General features: G+C 55.2%; 1 protein-coding gene across 1 annotated transcript in view; it reads right to left on the reverse strand.

The window, feature by feature from the left end:
• Window positions 1–20270: 20270 nt before the first annotated feature.
• lsr (lipolysis stimulated lipoprotein receptor) overlaps window positions 20271–21450 on the reverse strand; it is a 30033-nt gene continuing 28853 nt past the window's right edge. The window contains exon 9 of the mRNA XM_052045374.1: window positions 20271–20707. Coding sequence (XP_051901334.1) covers window positions 20672–20707 — 36 coding nt within the window. The 3' untranslated portion in view covers window positions 20271–20671. The remainder of the gene's footprint in view (window positions 20708–21450) is intronic.

Raw genomic sequence — 21450 nt, forward strand, 5'->3', positions numbered from 1 at the left:
TTTGTGTGTATGCGCACGTCCCGTGTGGATGTATGTGTGGGGGTGGGTCTGTGTTTGCGTGTGCGTGTCCCGTGTGGATGCGTGTATGAGTGTGGCGTTTGCACCCTCTCCCTGTGACCGCATGGGTTTCCCCCGGGTGCTCCGGTTTCCTCCTGCATCCCGAATCAAGACTTGCGGGGATGGACGAGTTAACCGTCTGCTGTGAATTGCCCCCCCCCCCCCGGTATGTGGGTGAGGGGTAGAATCTGGAGGCGGAGGAGGGAGGGTAGTCGGTGGGAACGTGGGGGAGTATGAAATGGGACGGATGTAAATGGGTGGTTGGCGGACAGCAGGAACTCGATGGGCCGATGGGGCTGTTTGCATGCTGCATGCTCCAGAACATTGCATTAAATAATGCAAAGGCAAAAACAGGCCATTCAGCCCCTCTGCTTCCTTGCCTCCATTCACCCTTTCCACTTTGATCATTTTTGTCCCTCCTCAGCCCATCCCAATCACTTCCCGACAGGAGTATGTTCCGCCTTCTCCTGACTGGTATTGGTATTGGTTTATTATTGTCACTTGTACCGAGGTACAGTGAAAAACGTGTCTTGCAAACCGATCGTACAGGTCAATTCATTACACAGTGCAGTTACATTGGGTTAGTACAGAGTGCATTGAGGTAGTACAGGTAAAAACAATAACAGTACAGAGTAAAGTGTCACAGCTACAGAGAAAGTGCAGTGCAATAAGGTGCAAGGTCACAACAAGGTAGATCCTGAGGTCAGAGTCCATCTCATCGTATAAGGGAACCGTTCAATAGTCTTATCACAGTGGGGTAGAAGCTGTCCTTGAGTCTGGTGGTACGTGCCCTCAGGCTCCTGTATCTTCTGCCTGATGGGAGAGGAGAGGAGAGAGAACGTCCGGGGTGGGTGGGGTCTTTGATTATTCTGGCTGCTACACCAAGGCAGCGAGAGGTAAAGACAGAGTCCAAGGAGGGGAGGCTGGTGTCCGTGATGCGCTGGGCTGTGTCTGCAACTCTCTGCAGTTTCTTGCGGTCCTGGGCAGAGCAGTTGCTGTACCAAGCCGCGATACATCCAGATCGGATGCTTTCTATGGTGCATCGATAAAAGTTGGTGAGGGTCGACGGGGGCGTGCGAATTTCTTTAGCCTCCTGAGGAAGTAGAGGCGCTGGTGAGCTTTCTTGGCCATGGCGTCTATGTGTTTGGACCAGGACAGGCTGTTGGTGATGTTCACTCCCAGGAACTTGAAGCTCTCAACCCTCTCGACCTCAGCACCGTTGATGTAGCCAGGTGCATGTACACCGCCCCCTGGGCAGGATGGGGCAGTTCTTCCTGAAATCCGGATGGGAGACACTGTCCAGAGCTACACTGCATAGAAACAGGCCCTTCGGCCCAAACTGTACGTGCTAACCTCTGCCCACCTGCACTAATCCCATTTCCTGGCACTCGGTCCGTACCCTTCCCTACCTCGGCCGTTCAAGTGCCCATCCGGATACTCCTTCAGCGCTGTGAGAGTCTCTACCTCCCCCACCCCTCAGACAGTCTGTTCCAGATCCCACCCTCCCCCCCACCCCGCCCCAGGGAAAAGAATTCCCCCCTCAGCCCCCCTCCACTCCAGGAAGAACAGACCCAGACGCTCCAGTCTCTCCTCGTACCTGGAACGCTCCGTCCCAGGCCAACTCTCTGGTGTCACAGAGTCCCACAGCACGGAAGCAGGCCCTTCGGCCCAACTGGTCCGTGCCGACCAAGCTTCCCATCCAAGTTAGTTCCATTGGCCCACATCCCTCTGAACCTTTCCCATCAGTGGACCTGTCCTAGTGTCTTTAATGTACCTGCCTCACCCACTTCCTCTGGCAGCTCGTTCCACACACGGACCACCCTCTGGGTGAAAAATTGGCCTCCTCAGGTTCCTATTAAATCTCTCCCCTCTCACTCTAAACCTGTGCCCTCTTGATTCCCCAACACTGGGGAAAAGACTGTACGCATTCACCCTATCGATACCCCACATGATTTTATACACCTCTATAAGGTCACCCTTATGCTCCAAGGAATAAGGTCCCAACCTGCCCAACCTCTCTCCATAACTCAGTCCCTCGAGTCCCGGCAACATCCTCGTAAATCTCCCTCTGCGCTCTTTCCGGCTTAACGGCATCTTTCCCACAGCAGGGTCACAACATAACGTCCAAACTCCTGTACTCAGTGCCAGCGTGTTGAACGCCTTCTGCGACACCACTTTCAGGGGACCACGTACCTATACTCCTCTGCAGACTCCCTTCTCCCCTCTCCCATCAGGCAGAAGATACGAAAGCCTGAAAGCACGTACCACCAGGTTCAAGGACAGCTTCTGTCCCGCTGTTATCAGAATCTTGAATGGACCTGTCATACGCTAAAAGATGAACTGTTGATCTCCCAATCTACCTCGTCGTGGCCCTTGAACTTTATTGTCTACTCTGCACTTCACCTTCTGAATACTCTTGCAACAGTGGATTCTGTTTCTCTCTTTCCGACCTCGATGTACTTATGTACGGAATGATCTGTCTGGATGGTACGCAAACAAAAGCTTTTCACGGAACAGGTGACAATAACAAAGCAATATCAAAATAATCAATGGATTGGTGTACAAAACCTGTGACACTTTACTCTGTATTCTGTTATTGGTTTTACCCTGCACTACCTCAATGCACTGTGTAATGAATTGACCTGTATGATCGGTACGCAAGACAAGTTTTTCACTGTACCTCGGTACAAGTGACAATAATAAACCAATTCCAATTCCAAGACCAAATCCCTGAAGAAGAGAGCGCAGATAGATAGGGTTGTAAGGACGGCATGTGGTGTGCTTGCCTCCAGTACCTAGACCATAGAACAGTACAGCACTGAACAGACCATTCGGCCCACAATGTTGTGCCGATCTTGATGCCGATTTATACTATATGTCCTCCTCCTGTTTATCGATGCGCCACAGAAAGCATCCTATCCGGATGCACCCCGGCTTGGTACGGGAACTGCTCTGCCCGGGACCGCAAGAAACCGCAGAGAGTTGTGGACACAGCCCAGCGTGTCACGGAAACCAGCTTCTCCTCCGTGGACTCTGTCTATACCTCTCGCTGCCTCGGTAGAGCAGCCAGCATAATCAAAGACCCCCACCCACCCGGGTCATTCTCTCTTCTCCCCTCTCCCATCAGGCAGAAGATACAGGAGCCTGAAAGCACGTACCACCAGGCTCAAGGACAGCTTCTATCCCATGGTGATAAGACTATTGAACGGTTCCCTTGTACGAGGAGATGGACTCTGACCTCATGATCTACCTTGTTGTGACCTTGCACCTTATTGCACTGCACTTTCTCTGTAGCTGTGACACTTTACTCTGTACTGTTATTGTTTTTACCTGTACTACCTCAATGCACTCTGTACTAACCCAATGTAACTGCACTGTGTAATGAACTGACCTGTACGATCGGTTTGCAAGACAAGTTTTTCCCTGTACCTTGGTACAAGTGACAATAATAAACCAATCCCAATACCAATCTTCCCTATCCCTCCATTCCTTTCATACTCATGTGTCTATCTACAAGCCTCTTAAACTCTACCAAACTGCTTCTACTACTACCCCTGGTAACCCATTCCAGACACCCACCACTCTCTGCGTAAAAACCTGCCCCTGACGTCACCTTTAAACATCCCCCCTCTGACCTTAAAAGCATGTCCTCTGGTGTTTGACATTTCTACCCTTGGGGGAGAAGATTCTACCCTACCTATGCCTCTCATAGTTTTAAAAACCTCTCCCCTCAGCCTCCGACACTCCAGGGAGAAAACAACCCAAGTTTGTCCAACCTCTCCTTATAGCTCATAGACTATTGCTTGAATGGTTCCCTTATACGATGAGATGGACTCTTGACCTCACAATCTACCTTGTTGTGACCTCGCACCTTGTTGTCTACCTGCACTGCACTTCCCTGTAGCTGTGACACTTGACTCTGTACCTCAATGCACTGTGTAATGAATTGACCTGTATGATCGGTATGCAAGACAAGTTTTTCACTGTACCTCGGTACAAGTGACAATAATAAACCAATTCCAATGCTCTCTAATCCAGGCAGCCTCCTGGTGAACCTCTCCAAAGCCCCCACACCCTTCCTGTAACGGGGGCGACCAGCACTGCACACAATACTCCAAGTGCAGGCTGACCAGAGTTTTATAAAGCTGCAACGTGACTTCCCGACTCTTATACTCAATGCCCCGACTGATGAAGGAAGCATGCCGTACGGTCTCTTTATCATACCTGATAACCTTATAAACCTCTATTAGGCCTCCGCCGCTCCAGAGAGAACAACCCAAGTTTGTCCAACCTCTCCTTATAGCTCATGCTCTCTAATCCAGGCAGCGTCCTGGTGAACCTCTCCTGCACCCTCTCCAAAGCCCCCCACACCCTTCCTGTAACGGGGGCGACCAGAACTGCACACAATAGCCCAAGTGCGGTCTGACTAAAGTTTTATACGGCTGCAATGTGACTTCCCGACTTTTATACTCCACACCCCTACCAATGAAGGCAAAGATGCCACATGCCTTCTTTACCTTTTATCCACTTGTGTAGCTACTTTCACTGAACGCCAGACCTGGATCATAGTCCAGGGGTATTGAGTATCAGCAGAGATGTTATGATCCAGTTTATAAAACATTAGTTAAGGCCACATCACACAGGCAGAATCTGGTCACCACAGTGTAGAATTGTTGTGGCACAGGCTGAGGGGAAACACCCTGGGTAGTGTCGTAGAACAGGAGGTCCTCGATTATGTCGGCTGCTTTCCCGAGGCAGCGGGAAGTGTAGACGGAGTCCGCGGAGGGGAGGCTGGTTTCCGTTCTGTGTCCGCAACTCTCTGCGGTTTCTTGCGGCCCCGGGCAGAGCGGTTGCCGTCCCGTGCCGGGATGCATCCGGATAGGATGCTTTCTGTGGCACATCAGTAAAAATTGGTGATGGTCATCGGGGACATGCCAAATCTCCTTTGCCTTCTGGGGAAACATAGAAAATCTACAGCACAATACAGGCCCTTCGGCCCACAAAGCTGTGCCGAACATGTCCCTACCTTAGAAATTACTAGGTTCTATTTTTCTCAGCTCCGTGTACCTATCTAACAGTCTCTTAAAGGACCCTATCGTATCCGCCTCCACCACCGTTGCCGGCAGCCCATTCCACGCACTCACCACTCTCTGAGTAAAAAACTTACCCCTGACATCTCCTCTGTACCTACTCCCCAGCACCTTAAACCTGTGTCCTCTTGTGGCCACCATTTCAGCCCTGGGGAAAAGCCTCTGACTATCCACACGATCAATGCGTCTCATCATCTTCTTTACCTCTATCAGGTCCCCCCTCATCCTCCGTCGCTCCAAGGAGTAAAGGCCGAGTTCCCTCAACCTGTTTTCGTAAGGCATGCTCCCCAATCCAGGCAGCATCCTTGTAAATCTCCTCTGCATCCTCTCTATGGCTTCCACATCCTTCCTGCAGTGAGGCGACCAGAACTGAGCAAGTGGGGTCTGACCAGGGTCCTATATAGCTGCAACATTACCTCTCGGCTCCTAAATTCAATCCCACAGTTGATGAAGGACAATACACCGTATGCCTTCTTAACCACAGTCAACCTGTGCAGCTGCTTTGAGCGTCCTATGGACTCGGACCCTAAGACCCCTCTGATCCTCCACACTGCCAAGAGTCTTACCATTAATACTATATTCTGCATCTTTTTTGGCATCTTTCTTGGTCGTTGCGTCTACATGTTTGGACCAGGGCAAGTTATTGGTGATATTTACACCTGGGACCCTGAGGCTCTCAACCACCCCCACCTCAGCACAGCTGATAGGGGCGTGTTTGAGGATCTGGCTTTTAATGGACAAGTCAGCATTTGTTGTCTGTAATGAGGGGGTCTTATAGAAACATATAAAATTATGAAAGGGATGGATAAGATACAGGAAGGTTGCTCCCTGAGCAAGTGGTCGTAGGGATAATATTGTTGCAACTGAATTGATTGTACATACAAATGTTAATGTACAGAGGGATCTTGGGATCCAAGTCCATAGCTCTGTGAAATTAGGTGCACAAATCGATAGGGCAGTAAAGGAGGTATCGAGGTACTGTGTCCAAGAGTCGGGAAGTTATGTTGCAGCTTTTTAAGACTCTGGTCAGGCTGCATCTGGAGTATTGCATCCAGTCTGGTCGCCCCCATTACAGGAAGGGTGCGGGGGCTTTGGAGAGGGTGCAGAAGAGGTTCGCCGGGACGCTGCCTGGATTAGAGAGCATGTGCTCTGAGGAGAGGTCGGACAAACTTGGGTTGTTTTCTCTGGATATCAAGAAGGCAGGTGGAACGTTGGTCTTCATTGCCAGAAGGATTGAATTTAAGAGCAGGGAGAGTGCTGCAACTGTACAGGGTACTGGTGAGACCGTACCTGGAGTGCTGAGTGCTGTTCTGGTCTCCTTACTTGAGGAAGGATACACTGGCTTTGGAGGTGGTGCAGAGGAGGTTCACCAGGTTGATTCCGGAGGTGAGGGGGTTAGACTATGGGACTATACTTAAGATTTCTTTATTAGTCACACGTACATCGAAACACACAGTGAAATACATCTTTTGCGTAGAGTGTTCTGGGGGGCAGCCCGCAAGTGTCGTCAAGCTTCCAGCGCCAACATAGCACGCCCACAACTTCCTAACCCGTACGTCGTTGGAATGTGGGAGGAAGCCGGAGCACCCGGAGGAAACCCACGCAGACACGGGGAGAACGTACAAACTCCTTACCGGAATTGAACCCGGGTCGCTGGCGCTGTAAAAGCATTACACTAACCGCTACGCTACCGTGCCTAAATGGGAGGGGATCTTATAGAAACATAAAATTATGAAAGGGAGAGATAAGGCAGAGGCAGGAAGGTTGTTTTCACTGGTAGGCGAGACTAGAACCAGGGGACATGGCCTCAAGATTTGGGGGAGTAGATTTAGGACGGAGATGAGGAGAGTTTCTCAGAAAATAGTGAATCTGTGGAATTCTCTGCCCAGGGAAGCAGTCGAGAGGCTACCTCATTAAATATATTTAAGACGCAGTTAGATAGATTTTTGGCGGGTAGGGGAATTAAGAGTTCTGGGGAAAAGGCAGGTGAGGCCACGGACAGATCAGTCATAAGCTTATTCAATGGCGGAGCAGTCTCGACGGGCCAAATGGCCTCCTCCTGCTTGTGTTGTTGTGGTGGTTTAGTCTGACTGGAAGCTTGAGAAGGGGTTGGAGGGAATCCCAGCTGAACAGCTGGTGGACGCCAGGTCACCAGCTGTTGCCGCTTGTTTGCAGTTGAACTAAGTTTAACAGTACCGATAGTGGGCTTGTGGGGAGAGAGGCAGGGTTAGGGAGGGAGGAGGGGAGAGAAAGGAGGACGAGAGGGGGAGAGGGGACCGGGGAGGGACAGAATGGGGGGAGGGGGGGAGAGAGAGAAAAGGGGGGAGGTTGAAAAGGGGGAGGGAGTAGTAGAGCAAGGGGAGGGAGGGAGCGGGAAGGAGAGGAGAGGGAGGGACGGAGAGAGAGAGAGGGCGTGGAGGGAGGTGGGTGTTGTGTGAAATGGTCCTCTACTGTCTTCAGAAGATCACAAGACAAGGGAGCAGAAGTCGGCCATTCGGCCCATCAAGTCTGCTCCAAGGAACAGGGAAAAAAGAAATGAAAAATTGTGTGGGGGGGGGGTAGGTGCAAAAAAACACTATTCTAACCCCAATTTCTGGCCTTAACCCCATATCCCTTGATGCCCTGACTATTTAGATATCTTTCTATCTCTTCCTTAAACGCCTCCAATGATCGGGCCTCCACTGCTGTACCTGGCAAGGAGTTCCACAAATTCATCACCCTCTGGCTAAAGAAATGTCTCCTCATCTCTGTTTTAAACCTGTACCCTCTAATTCTAAGATTGTGCCCTCTGGTCCTGGACTCACCCACCAAGGGAAACAGCTTGACCACATCTACTCCGTCCAGTCCTTTCAACATTTTAAATGTCTCGACGAGGTCCCCTCCCATTCTTCTGTACTCCAATGGGTACAGTCCAAGAGCCGTCAAACGCTCATCAGACGTAAGCCCTTTCATTCCGGGAATCATCCTTGTAAATCTCCTCTGAACTTAAGGATCAAGGACTCTGGACACGAGCTTTGTAGACCAAAACTAGTTTAATCACAAAGGCAAATACGGGGCAGAATGGATGGGAACAGACACACGCTCACTCATGCACAGGATACCACGAACACGAGAGGGGATTGCAACTGGGGTAAAGCACACACACACTGATACACACAAGTACACAATAACAATGTACAACTTCAGGATATAACACTTCAATGCCCGTCCCACACCAGCATTGGACCTTAACGCTGAGTCTGAGTGTAACGCTCCCTGACCATGTGGTGATGCACTCTCACCAATGATCTCTGCAGCGTTGTCTCACTACTCCTAGGGCGGTCAAAAGAGGAAGGGCTAGTGGATGCAGCCCTTTTTATGGTGCTAGGAGGCTGGGTGGAGTCTCACTGTTGTGATTTGAACAAGCCCATGGTGTGGGAGTCAAAGACAAAGGTTCCTGCCACGGCCAATGGTCAGGCAGGTTCAGGGACAAAGGGTACTGGTCAGGCAAGTTCAGAGGCAAAAGGTACTCCCACACCTGAGGGCTGGGTGGAGCCACGCCTTGATTGACAGTGGTATCACTTCCGATCCGAGGAGCAATGTTGTCTTCCGGTCAGCGGGAGTTATTGTCGTTACTGTCAGGTGACAGCCATGTGGATTTATCACAACAGTGGGAGAGAGGGCAAGAGATCGGGACACAGGCAGAACAAGAAGAGGTGTTGAAAAGGCGCGTGGAGGGCTGGGTGATGACTTGAGGGTGTGTGCCACCATGACTGCACCACGTCAAGGTCTGTCGGCCCATCTACACCAACCCCGTTTCCCGGCACTCGGTCCGTCCCCCTTCTCCGTCCCCGGCCCTTCAGGTGCCCCTCCAGTTCTGTGCCTCCCCCGCCCCCCCCCCTCAGGCACGCCGTTCCGGACCCCAACCCCGCCCTGGGGGGAGGAGGGGGGGAGATAATTCCTGCTCAGATGCCCTCGGAATATCTTCCCCCTCACTCTGAACCTATGCCCTCTAGATTTAGACACCTCTGCTGTTGGCAAAAGATTCCCACCCTTTCTACCTGCCCTATCTACCCCCTCACAATGTTGTCCACCTCTATCGGGGACCCCCCCCCCCAGTCTCCCTTTGCTCCGGGGAGAACAGACCTAGTCTCTCCTGTCTCGGTGCAGTCACCTCCTTCCCACAGTGTAGGGTCCCAGGAATGCAGGCATACTCCCACTGTGGACTGACCAATCCTTTATAAAGTTGTACCGTGAACTCCCTACTTGTGTATTTTTTAATATAAGATGTTTTTATCAGTCACATGTACATCAAAACACACAGTGAAATGCGTCCTTTTGCGTCGTGTTCTGGGGGGAAGCCCGCAAGTGTCGCCACGCTTCCGGCGCCAACATAGCACGCCCGCAACTTCCTAACCCGTACGCCTTTCGGAATGTGGGAGGAAACTGGAGCACCCGGAGGAAACCCACGCAGACACATGGGGAGAACGTACAAACTCCCTTAACAGACAGCGGCGGGAATTGAACTCAGGTCGCTGGCGCCGTAATAGCATTACGCTAACTGCACCTGCCCTGGCCAACGGACACTCGGACTCCTGCAGATGGACTGTTTGAGGTGGCTGCGTCACGGTCTGGGATGGCGATTGGAACGCGCAGGAACGGAAGAAGCTGCAGAGAGTAGTGGACTCAGCCCCAGTACATCGCGGGCACAACCATAGAAAGCATCCTCTCTGGATGTATCGCGGCTTGGGACGGCAACTGCTCTGCCCGGGACCACAAGAAACTGCAGAGAGTTTTGGACACAGCCCAGCGCATCACGGACACCAGCCTCCCCTCCTTGGACTCTGTCTTGACCTCTCGCTGTCTTGGTGAAGCAGCCGGCATAATCAAAGACCCCACCCACCCGGGTCATTCTCCCTTCTCTCCTCTTCCATCAGGTAGAAGATACAGGAGCCTGAGGGCACGGACCACCAGACATAAGGGCAGCTTCTATCCCACTGTGATAAAACTATTGAACGGTTCCCTTATACGATGAGATGGACTCTGACCTCACGATCTACCTTGTTGTGACCTCGCACCTTATTGCACTGCACTTTCTCTGTAGCTGTGACACTTTACCCTGTACTGTTATTGTTTTTACCTGTACTACCTCAATGGACTCTGTACTAACCCAATGTAACCGCACTGTGTAATGAATTGACCAGTACGATCGGTATGCAAGACAAGCTTTTCACTGTACCTCGGTACAAGTGACAATAATAAACCAATACCTCCCTACCATCGGTGTTAGGGATTCAGGAGTTATTGAATTATGTGAATATAGCAGATATTAATTCAAATGAGAATGAGTCTTCAGTTCTTAATGTAAATTGCAAGCAGTGACCAGTTTGATATTTAAAGAACAGCTTTGCAAACAGAGAGCACGGCATGGGACTGGCTGCTCGAGAGAGTAGGTTTGCAAGGTGAAATGATTATGAGACGTTCTCACCTACATCAGCGAAACACATGACAATGGGGTTACGTCAATTCGCCGATGTCAGTTGGAATCAGGTTCCTTATCACTGACGTACATTGCATTGGGGAAATCCCTATTCAGATCGGGGGACGGTTACGTCAGGCACCTTTACTCCAACCGCCGCAACAGCCAGGATCTCCCGGTGGCCGCCCACTTCAATTCCACATCCCACCCACACACCGACATGTCTCCTCTACTGCCACGTCGAGGCCAGACACAGATTGGAGGAACAACACCTCACGTTCCTCCTTGGGAATCTCCAACCTGACGGCCTCAACATCGATTTCTCGAATGCCGGTCACCCCTTTCCCTCTTCTCCTCACCCCCCGCCATTGTCTTCCCGCATTCCTGTGGCCCTCTTCCCCCTTCCCCGCTCTCATGACATAGAACATCCGCATGACCTTTCCCCCATCTGCAAGGCGAGAGTGTGACGGGACACTCCCCACTTGCCTGGGTGGCGTTAGTCCATGCACTCCACATCCGCCACATTACCTCTCCCCCATCTACAAGGCAAGAGTGTGACGGGACACTCCCCACTTGCCTGGGTGGCGTTAGTCCATGCACTCCACATCCGCCACATTACCTCTCCCCCATCTACAAGGCAAGAGTGTGACGGGACACTCCCCACTTGCCTGGGTGGCGTTAGTCCATGCACTCCACATCCGCCACATTACCTCTCCCCCATCTACAAGGCAGGAGTGTGACGGGACACTCCCCACTTGCCTGGGTGGAGTTAGTCCATGCACTCCACATCCGCCACATTACCTTTTCCCCCATCTGCAAGGCAGGAGTGTGATGGGACACTCCCCACTTGCCTGGGTGGAGTTAGTCCATGCACTTCACATCCGCCACATTACCTCTCCCCCATCTACAAGGCCGGAGTGTGACGGGACACTCCCCACTTGCCTGGGTGGAGTTAGTCCATGCACTCCACATCCGCCACATTACCTCTCCCCCATCTACAAGGCAGAAGTGTGACGGAACACTCCCCACTTGCCTGGGGTGGAATTAGTCCATGCACTCCACATCACCTCTTCCCCATCTACAAGGCAGGAGTGTGACGGGACACTCCCCACTTGCCTGGGTGGAGTTAGTCCATGCACTCCACATCCGCCACATTACCTTTTCCCCCATCTGCAAGTCAGGAGTGTGACGGGACACTCCCCACTTCATAGAAGACTACAGCACAGTACAGGCCCTTCGGCCCACAATGTTGTGCCGACATTTTATCCTGCTCTATTTAACCCTCCCCTCCCACATAGTCCCCATTTCTCTATCATTCATGTGTCGATCGAAGTCTCTTAAATGTCCCTAATGTATTTGCCCCCACAACCTCTGCCGGCAGTGCGTTCCACATACCCACCACTCTCTGTGTAAAAAAACTTACCCCTGACATCCCCCTTATACCTTCCTCCAACCACCTTAAAATTATGTCCCCTGTATTATAGATGACTTGCCCGTCTATTCCCCACCTCCTTTATTCCATGGTCCACTGCCCTCTCCCACTGGATTCCTCCTTCTTCGGCCCTTTGCCTCTCCTAACACCTCTCAGCTTCTTTCACCACTGCCTTTCACCTCACCCCTCTCCCCCTTCCCCCACCCCTCTACCAGCCGGCATAATCAAAGACCCCACCCCCCTCCCCCCCGGGTCATTCTCTCTTCTCCCCTCTCCCATCGGGTGGAAGATACAGGAGCCTGAGGGCACGTCCCACCAGGCTCAAGGACAGCTTCTACCCCACTGTGATAAGACCATTGAACTGTTCCCTTATACGATGAGATGGACTCTGACCTCACGATCTACCTTGTGACCTTGCACCTTATTGCACTGCACTTCCTCTGTAGCTGTGACACTTCACTCTGTACTGTTATTATTTACCTGTACTACCTCAATGCACTTACCCCTGACATCTCCTCTATACCTACTCCCCAGCACCTTAAACCTGTGTCCTCTTGTGGCCACCATTTCAGCCCCGGGGAAAAGCCTCTATCTACCCGATCAATATGTCTCATCTTATACACCTCTATCAGGTCCCCCCTCATCCTCCGTTGCTCCAAGGAGAAAAGGCCGAGTTCCCTGAACCTGCTTTCATAAGGCATGCTCCCCAATCCAGGCAACATCCTTGTAAATCTCCTCTGCACCCTCTCTATGGCTTCCACATCCTTCCTGTAGTGAGGTGACCAGAACTGAGCACAGTACTCCAAGTGGGGTCTGACCAGGGTCCTATATAGCTGCAACAATACCTCTCGGCTCCTAAATTCAATTCCCCGATTGATGAAGGACAATACACCGCATGCCTTCTTTGTCCAACTCGGTTTTGCACTAATTTTGTACTCTGTATAAACCATATTTTGCACTATTTGTATCTGCACAATTTTTCTGTCTGCGTTTATGGTATGTCCTCTGTTCTTTGTATGCCCTCTGTTGTGTGAGTCTGGGGGAAACGACATTTTGTTCCTCTGTGTGTTTAATAGCATATAGGTGAATGGCAGTATAACTTAACTTCTCCCAATAATACAGACAAGGTGCTCGCATATGTAAATGGACCTTAAGAGTCATTTTAATCTTATAGGAGGTATTGCAGCCTTGTACAGACCCTCCCTTGTCTCTGCGGTTGGCTGTGCAGAATCTTGAAATCTCTCTTGTCGTCGTTCAAGGTGCCGTGATTTCTAAGTCGACGACGTTAATGCGGTCCAGCCGGCTAAAGTCTACAATAAAATCTTCAATGAGGGCTCGGGGCACAGTCGCCAGTGCAAGGAAGGTCTCAGGGATGACTCCCGTGTGCTCCGGCTGGGATTGTGCGTGGTGCCCACGAATTTGAGTCAGTCGTCGCATGTGGTGCATTTGAACCCGGGGCGGGGGGTGGCCAGGAATCTCCAATCGCGGTGTTTCCCTGGGACTGGGACCTCCGCTGCACCCGCGCATGGGGTTTTCCGATGCCTCGCCGACAATGTAGACCGCTGAGGCATCAGCCCTCGTCTGGCACCCCCCCCCCCCCCATGCGACTTGCCTAGCGTGGGCCAGACCCGTTGCTGCTAGTGCATTTCAGCTCAAGAGACCTGCTCTGCCAATGCATATCATCCCCCGCCAATGCATGCAATCTCGGCGCCTCCGATGCAGCTCAGTCGAGGTTCCCCCATTGCATCTCGGCCTCGGTGCTTGCAGTGTGACACAGAGTGTCCAATATAGCTCAGGCGCACTCCCACCAATGCATCCGCAGCTGTCTCACCCCTGCAATGCAGCAGAGGGCCAGTGGGCACAATATGGCGTTGTCTCAAGTCCTACCATTGAGTCCGATGTGTCGCTCAGTCGCATTGCTGCCAATGCAACCCAGTGGCTTGCCTGCAGCACTCTCTCTCCCACCAATGCAGCTAAATGCAATTTATTCATCGCAGCTTAATCACAGTTTCAGTGCCTCCAATACAATTCAGTGGCAGTTGTTGTTTCTCCGGTCCAGCTGCACTGCAGCAGTGACCCATTACTGTGGCTCAAATGCAGCGTCCAGTGCAGCAGTCCCAACCATGCTGCAAAATCTGTGTCTCCAATGTAGTTCAATGGTAGAGTACTGAGGCCAGCTCAGATCCTTTAATCCAAGAGTAACGTTCTTCCAAAGCAGCTCAATGTTGGTGTCTCATATGCAGCCCGCTGCATCTACTGCTCCAGTTGCATTGGAGCTTTTTCCCTGGAATAAAGTGCAGCTCTTCTAATTTAACTGAGTCCAGCTCAGTGTGTCGACAAAGCACCACTGCAACTATGCACAATGCAATGTAGTCCCTCCAGTGCAGCTCAGCACAATTCTTCCAATGCAAGCCACTTGCATTGCATCTAATGCCGCCCAGTCTCACCGATGCAGTTCAGTGGCAGTGTTCCCAATGCAGTTCCGTGTCGCAAGTGCAACTCAGTGTTAGTGTGCTCAATGCACTCTGGTCTCCAGAAGAGAACAGTCGCACCAATGTAGCTCAGTAGCAGTCTGTTAATAAGAACATGTTCTCTCCAATCCAGCTCTGTTGCAGCCAGTTCATTCATGCTGCATTGGTGCCTCCAGTGCAGAAAACTCACACCAATGCATCTCGGTGGTAATGTGTCCCATGCAGTTCTCTCCCTGCTCCCAATGTGATGTGCTCCAGTGCAGCGGCCTTGCCAACGCCGCACAGCTGCGCCAACGCAGTTGGTCCCCCTCCAACGCAGCCGGTGCCTCTCAATCCGGGGTGCGCCTTTCCCAGTGCAGCCCGGTCGCGCCAGCGCAGCCAGGCCTCTCCAATGCACGCCGGCCGCCACCCCAACCACACCCCCCCCCCACACGCCCAATGTAACGCAGTCGTGCACCTCCAGATGCACTCCACCCCCACCCCCGATGCAACCCAGCCCAGGGCCACGCGGCTCAGGTGCACGCCCGCCTCCTCCCACCAATGCAACGCAGTGGTGCAGCTGCAGATGCACGCCACCCCACCCCTCCCCCAATGCAACCCAGCTGCATGCCCGACCTCTGCAAATGCACCCATTGCAAAAAAAAAAACCCATTCCCTCCCCCCCTTACCAGTTGCAATCCTCCCTCCCCCTCTGGGGGTGCGGGGACCCCCAATTGCAACCCACCCTCTTTGCAAACCCACCCACCACCACCCACCTTTTACAGCACCTCGCACCAGCAAGCGTGCAGCAGTTCGGCCAGCGCGCCCACCACGAACACCAGGGCGAAGGAGCCCAGCAGGGCGCGCAGGGCGGCGAGCAGCTGCCGGGCTCGCCGGCGGCGCCCGGGCGGCGGCACCTCGGGCAGCTCCAGGTGGAAGGCGGCGGCGTTCCGTCCCCGCACCCGGCAGCGGTAGACGCCGCGGTCGGAGGCCCGCACGCCGGCGATGCGGTAGACGGCGCCGCCGGTGGCGTCCTCTAGCCGGTGGCTGCCGTTGCAGCGGCGCAGCAGCTCCAGCCGGGTGAGCGGGGCGGCGTCCCGCTGCCAGGACACCGGCGTGTAGACCGAGGCGCCCGGGCACTCCAGCCGCGCCTCCTCGTACGGCTCCAGCAGCAGCGTCTCCAGCAGCAGCGCCCGGGGCTCCAGCCAGTCGGCGGCGGAGGCGGCTGCCCCGGGCAACCCCGGGCTGCAGGGGCGCCGGCAGGTCTCGTAGCGGAGCTCGGGGCCGCGCCGGGGCAGCGCTTGCCCTAGTTGCAGCTGCATCAGCCCGCAGGGGAGGGCTTCCTCCAGCCCCCGAACCCCCTCCGCCCCTTGCATCCCATGCACCCCCTTCCTCTGCACCCCCTGCACCCCATGCACCCCCTTCCCCTGCACCCCCTCCGTCCCTTGCATCCCCTGCATCCCCTCCCCTTCCTCCTCCTCCTCGTCCTCCTCCACCCCCTCCAGCGCCGCGTAGCAGAAGCCCAGCCGCTTGCGCTCGCCCGTCGCCCCGCAGCGGTCGCAGTCCTGCCAGGGCGCCCAGCGGGTGTGCAGGCGGAGGCGGAGGCGGCGGTGGGCGCCGGTCAGCCGGACGCTCTGGTTGCCCAGCGGCGCCTGGAACAGCGCCCGGTGCGAGACGTGCAGCAGCGCCGCGTCCTGCACCTCCACCCGGTAGGCGGCCAGGGTGGCGGCGGCGGGGGCGCCCGCCTTGCACAGGTAGAGGCCCGAGTCGGCGGGCCGGGCCCCCGACAGCTGCAGCAGCGAGCCGCCGGCCCGCAGCGTGACCCGGCCGCCCAGCTGGCCCAGCGGGCCCCGCAGGGCGCGCAGCCCGCGGGGCCCGGCGAAGGTGCGGGGCTGGGCCCCCGCTCCCGCCGGGCTCAGGTTGAGGTACTGCCAGTGCACCGTGCCCTCCTCGGCCTCGGCCGCCCCCGGGCAGCGCAGGCTCAGCGGGTTCTGCGAGAGGAAGGGCAGGGCGCAGGGCCCCCCGCCGCCGGCCGGGCACTCGGCCTCGCCCCCGCCCCCGCCCCGCTGCAGCAGGCGGGGCAGGCCGCCCATCAGCGCCAGCAGGCCGAGCGACAGTAGCAGCGGCGTGTGTCCGTACATCGGGGCGGCCGGGCGGGACCCGGTCAATGGGGGATCCCGCTGACGTCAGGGACAATGGGGCGGGGCCCTGACCTCATCAATGGGGATCCCGCTGACGTCAGGGACAATGGGCCCTGACCTCATCAATGGGGATCCCGCTGACGTCAGGGACAATGGGCCCTGACCTCATCAATGGGGATCCCGCTGATGTCGGGGACAATGGGGCGGGGCCCTGACCTCAGCAATGGGGGATCCCGCTGACCTCAGGGACAATGGGCCCTGACCTCATCAATGGGGGATCCCGCTGACCTCAGGGACAATGGGCCCTGACCTCATCAATGGGGATCCCGCTGACGTCAGGGACAATGGGCCCTGACCTCATCAATGGGGATCCCGCTGACCTCAGGGACAATGGGCCCTGACCTCATCAATGGGGATCCCGCTGACGTCAGGGACAATGGGCCCTGACCTCATCAATGGGGATCCCGCTGATGTCGGGGACAATGGGGCGGGGCCCTGACCTCATCAATGGGGGATCCCGCTGACCTCAGGGACAATGGGCCCTGACCTCATCAATGGGGGATCCCGCTGACCTCAGGGACAATGGGCCCTGACCTCATCAATGGGGATCCCGCTGACGTCAGGGACAATGGGCCCTGACCTCATCAATGGGGATCCCGCTGACCTCAGGGACAATGGGCCCTGACCTCATCAATGGGGATCCCGCTGACGTCAGGGACAATGGGCCCTGACCTCATCAATGGGGATCCCGCTGATGTCGGGGACAATGGGGCGGGGCCCTGACCTCATCAATGGGGGATCCCGCTGACCTCAGGGACAATGGGCCCTGACCTCATCAATGGGGATCCCGCTGACCTCAGGGACAATGGGCGGGGTCCTGACCTCATCAATGGGGGATCCCACTGACGTCAGGGACAATGGGGCACTGTGACGTCAGTGGTGGGGGCGGGGCAGCCCTGTGGCTCAGTGAATGGATCGGCTGACGTCGCTGTGGAAACAGGTGATGTCATCGAGGGGCTCAGTGACGTGGCGGCAGTGGGGGAACCTCCACAATGACACAGCCCAGCAGCGTGTAACGTCAGCGGGTCAGGTGACGCCGTGGGTGGGCACCAGGCCTGTGACGTGTGTGATGTCATGGTAGGGGCGCTTCCGTAATGTGACATCACAGCAGGGCTCTGTGACGTCATCAATGGGGCACTGGTGACATCACAGCAGGGCGGTGACATCACATCAGGGCACTGTGACAGCAGGTGAGGTGACATCACAGCAGGGCACTGCCACGATTGGTGCACCGTGACATCATCAATGGGGTGCTGGTGACATCACATCAGGGCACTGTGACGTCAATAGGTGAGGTGACATCACAGCAAGGCACTGCCACGATTGGTGCACCGTGACATCATCGATGGGGTGCTGGTGACATCACTGCAGAGATCGGGGAGGCGGAGACTCACCGCACTGCAGCCGTATCCGGACGGGCACAGGACCGAGTGCCGGGAAATGGGCTCGGCCTGGATGGGCCAGCAGGGACACTGCGGGCCGAAGGGCCCACTTCTGGGCTGCACGCAGACGACACAGCAAGATCCCACCTCCGCGCAGTCGGCGCCAGCTTCCCGCTGGGCAGCAGACCTGCCCGGAACCCCACGGCCAGTGAGCCCCGCGCCCCCACTACCCCCCTCGCCCCAGTCAACAGACCCGGAGATCACCAGCCGATACATGTCCCCTTTTTATTCCCAGTTCTACAGTGAATCAGGAAAGCTACTTTGTACAAACTCATTTGAAATAAAATACAGCGTTAAAATGTTGCACTCTCCAGCCTCCAGTCACTTGTTTGACGGTTTCAGGGGGAACGCCAGCCTGTGGTACAACAGTTGGCTGACATTTACTCACATTCCCCAACGCCCTGGGCTCTGACACACACCCAACCCCACACAGCCATACACACACACCCAACCCATCCTGTACACACACCACCCCCCCAACCCCACACACCTATACACACACACCCCCAACTCCTGTCCCATACACACACATCCCCCCAACCCATCCCGTACACACACCCCCCAACCCCACACAGCTACACACACACACACCCCCAACCCTACACAGCTATACACACACCCCCGCAACCCCACACAGCTATACACACACCCACCCCCAACCCCTGTCCCGTACACACACACACCCAAGCCCACACAGCCACACACACACACACACACACAACCACCCCCAACCCCTGGCCCGTACACATACACGAACCCTGGTGCGCATACACGCAAACACGCACGCAAACGCCAACACACAAAACACACACGTCCCCCAACTCCTGGCCCAACCAAACACACTGACCACCCCCCCCCCCCCCCACCAGCGAGCAAGTGCCGACCCAAGGCGACCACACGCACACCCACCCAACCCTCAGTCGGCGGGTGTACAGAGAGATACACACATACACGTACAACACCACCCACCCCAAAACACACACCCAGATCCAGCCAGCCACAGGGGCACATCTGCCTCCAACACCCACACTCCCCCCCACACACACACACACACAGCAGCCCAGACCCAACTCCATCCTCCTGTGAGTCCATCCCCTTGCAGTCCACCCCTCCACACGCTAGGACCTTCATGCGTTCCAGAATTCCCTTAAAGTTGGGGGAAAGGGGAGCTACAAACACGGCCTCTGGCCAGTGACAAATCTGCTGGTCCCACCACAACCCAGCCAGTGGGCAGTGGACAGTGGACACTCTCCACCACCCCGCCGGGCTCAGTCGCACCATCCCACTGCCTCTCGCAATACAAGGAACTCCCCTGGATCACATTCCCCCCCCCGGTCTCTGTTAGAAACGGATAAACTCAGCCCTTGGAGAGAATGCAAAGGAACCAGCAGTCATTACTGTACATTTAAAAAAAAATTAGACAAGTTTTTCTTTCTTTAAAAAATTCAAAACATTTACAAGAGAAAAAAAAGGAAAACTTTAGTAATCTCACTGATCTGCTCAAGTCTTTGAAGTTGAATGTCGGCACAGGAGTCTCCGGACTCTCTCGGTCCGAGAGTGCGGATCGTATCTCAGAACAGCATTGGCATTTGGGAATGGCCACGGGAAGTTAAATCCCTTGGGATGTTGCTCCGGCATCTTGGCCGTGCATCGTCGAGAGGGCGTCGCATTGTGACCTCGGGGAGGGCAGGGGGCTGCGGGTTGAGGCGCTGCCTCTCGAGTCCGGAATCCTGGGTTCGATCCCGACCTCCGGCGCTGTCTTTGCGGGGTTTTCCTGGAGGAGGGGGGGGGTGGGGGGGGGGAGGGGGGAGAGAGAGAGAAGGGGGAAAGGGGAGAGAGAGAGAAGGGGGAAGGGGGAGAGAGAGAGAAGGGGGAAGGGGAGAGAGAGAGAAGGGGGAAGGGGAGAGAGAGAGAAGGGGGAAGGGGAGAGAGAGAGAAGGGGGAAGGGGAGAGAGAGAGAAGGAAGGGAGAGAGAGAGAAGGAAGGGGGAGAGAGAGAGGGAAGGGGGAGAGAGAGAGAGAGAAGGGGGAGAGAGAGAGAAGGGGGAGAGAGAGAGAAGGGCGCGAGAGGGAGAAGGGAGACAGAGAGAGAGGGAGAGACGGGCAGACAGAGGGGGAGAGAGAGAGAGACGGGGGAGAGAGAGAGAGACAGGGGAGAGAGAGAGAAGGGGGGGAGAGAGAGAAGGGGGGGAGAGAGAGAAGGGGGGGAGAGAGAGAAGGGGGAGAGAGAGAGAAGGGGGAGAGAGAGTGTGGGGAGGGTGGGGGAGGGAGGGCAGTCAAATAGGGAGGGCAGTCCGTGCACAGTGGATTCGGGACCCAGTTAGAGGTGTCCAGCTCGAGTGCAATTAAATCCTGGCAAACGCCCTCGCTGGGATTGAGGGAACGGACCTTGCTTCTGGCAGGAAGGGCTGGTGCGGTCGGGAGCCGGATCGTCGGATTCCGACAGGGATCCCGCAGCTCACACAAACGATCGAGTCCGACTGAAGCTTCCTCCCCCGGAGGTTCCCCTCGGTCCAAGGGGCGAGACACCCTCGACTGCTCACTAAACCACCAAACTCTCGCGGCTAACCGCGTCATTCTGCGAACAGAAAGGACCATCTCTGAGCCGTGCAGGTGACAGATTATCTGCCCGACCCCTGGCTGGGTGGAGACTCCCTGCTCCCCTCCCCGTAAGAGAGAGGGGGACGCAGCACAGAAACGGGCCCTTCGGCCCATCGAGTCCATGCCGACCCTCAACCACCCATCCCGTTTCATTCTCCCCACATTCTCATCAACTCCCTGCTCCCACCCAGACTCGACCCCTTGCCCACACACCGGAGGGGGGAGGAGAGGGGGGGGGGTATTGTGGAGGGCTGTCACGTGGCAACACTCTCATCTGTTCGGAGGACAGCACTGTACCTACTTGGTCGGAAGGCACACCAACTGTCAATCAAATGCCACTGTCAATCAAGGTTTGGCTCCACCCCCACCCATCCTGGCACACTTGACCATTGGTCCCTTTAAGCACCTGTGTACCTGGCACACTTGGGCGATTGGCCTGTTTGAACGACCTGGGCTGGAACCCCCCCCCACCCCCCAGCAGTATAAAGAGTGCCACATGCTTGGTTCTGCCTCTTTTGTCTCCGAGGGACGCCGAGGTAAGCTGGGCACTGCTTAAGAGAAATTAGTTAGGATATCCCTCTAGCGTAGAGCCATGTCTGCACTGAATCGAGGGGTGGCAGGTATCGAATTGACTGTTCCTTGACTGTATGTACCCAGTTCATTGTGTGTGTATCTTACCCTTGTTGTGAGTCCCCCATGCTCGCTATCACTGTCATCATC

The sequence above is a fragment of the Pristis pectinata genome, chromosome 39 (assembly GCF_009764475.1).
Source record: "Pristis pectinata isolate sPriPec2 chromosome 39, sPriPec2.1.pri, whole genome shotgun sequence".
Taxonomy (NCBI): Eukaryota; Metazoa; Chordata; class Chondrichthyes; order Rhinopristiformes; family Pristidae; genus Pristis; species Pristis pectinata.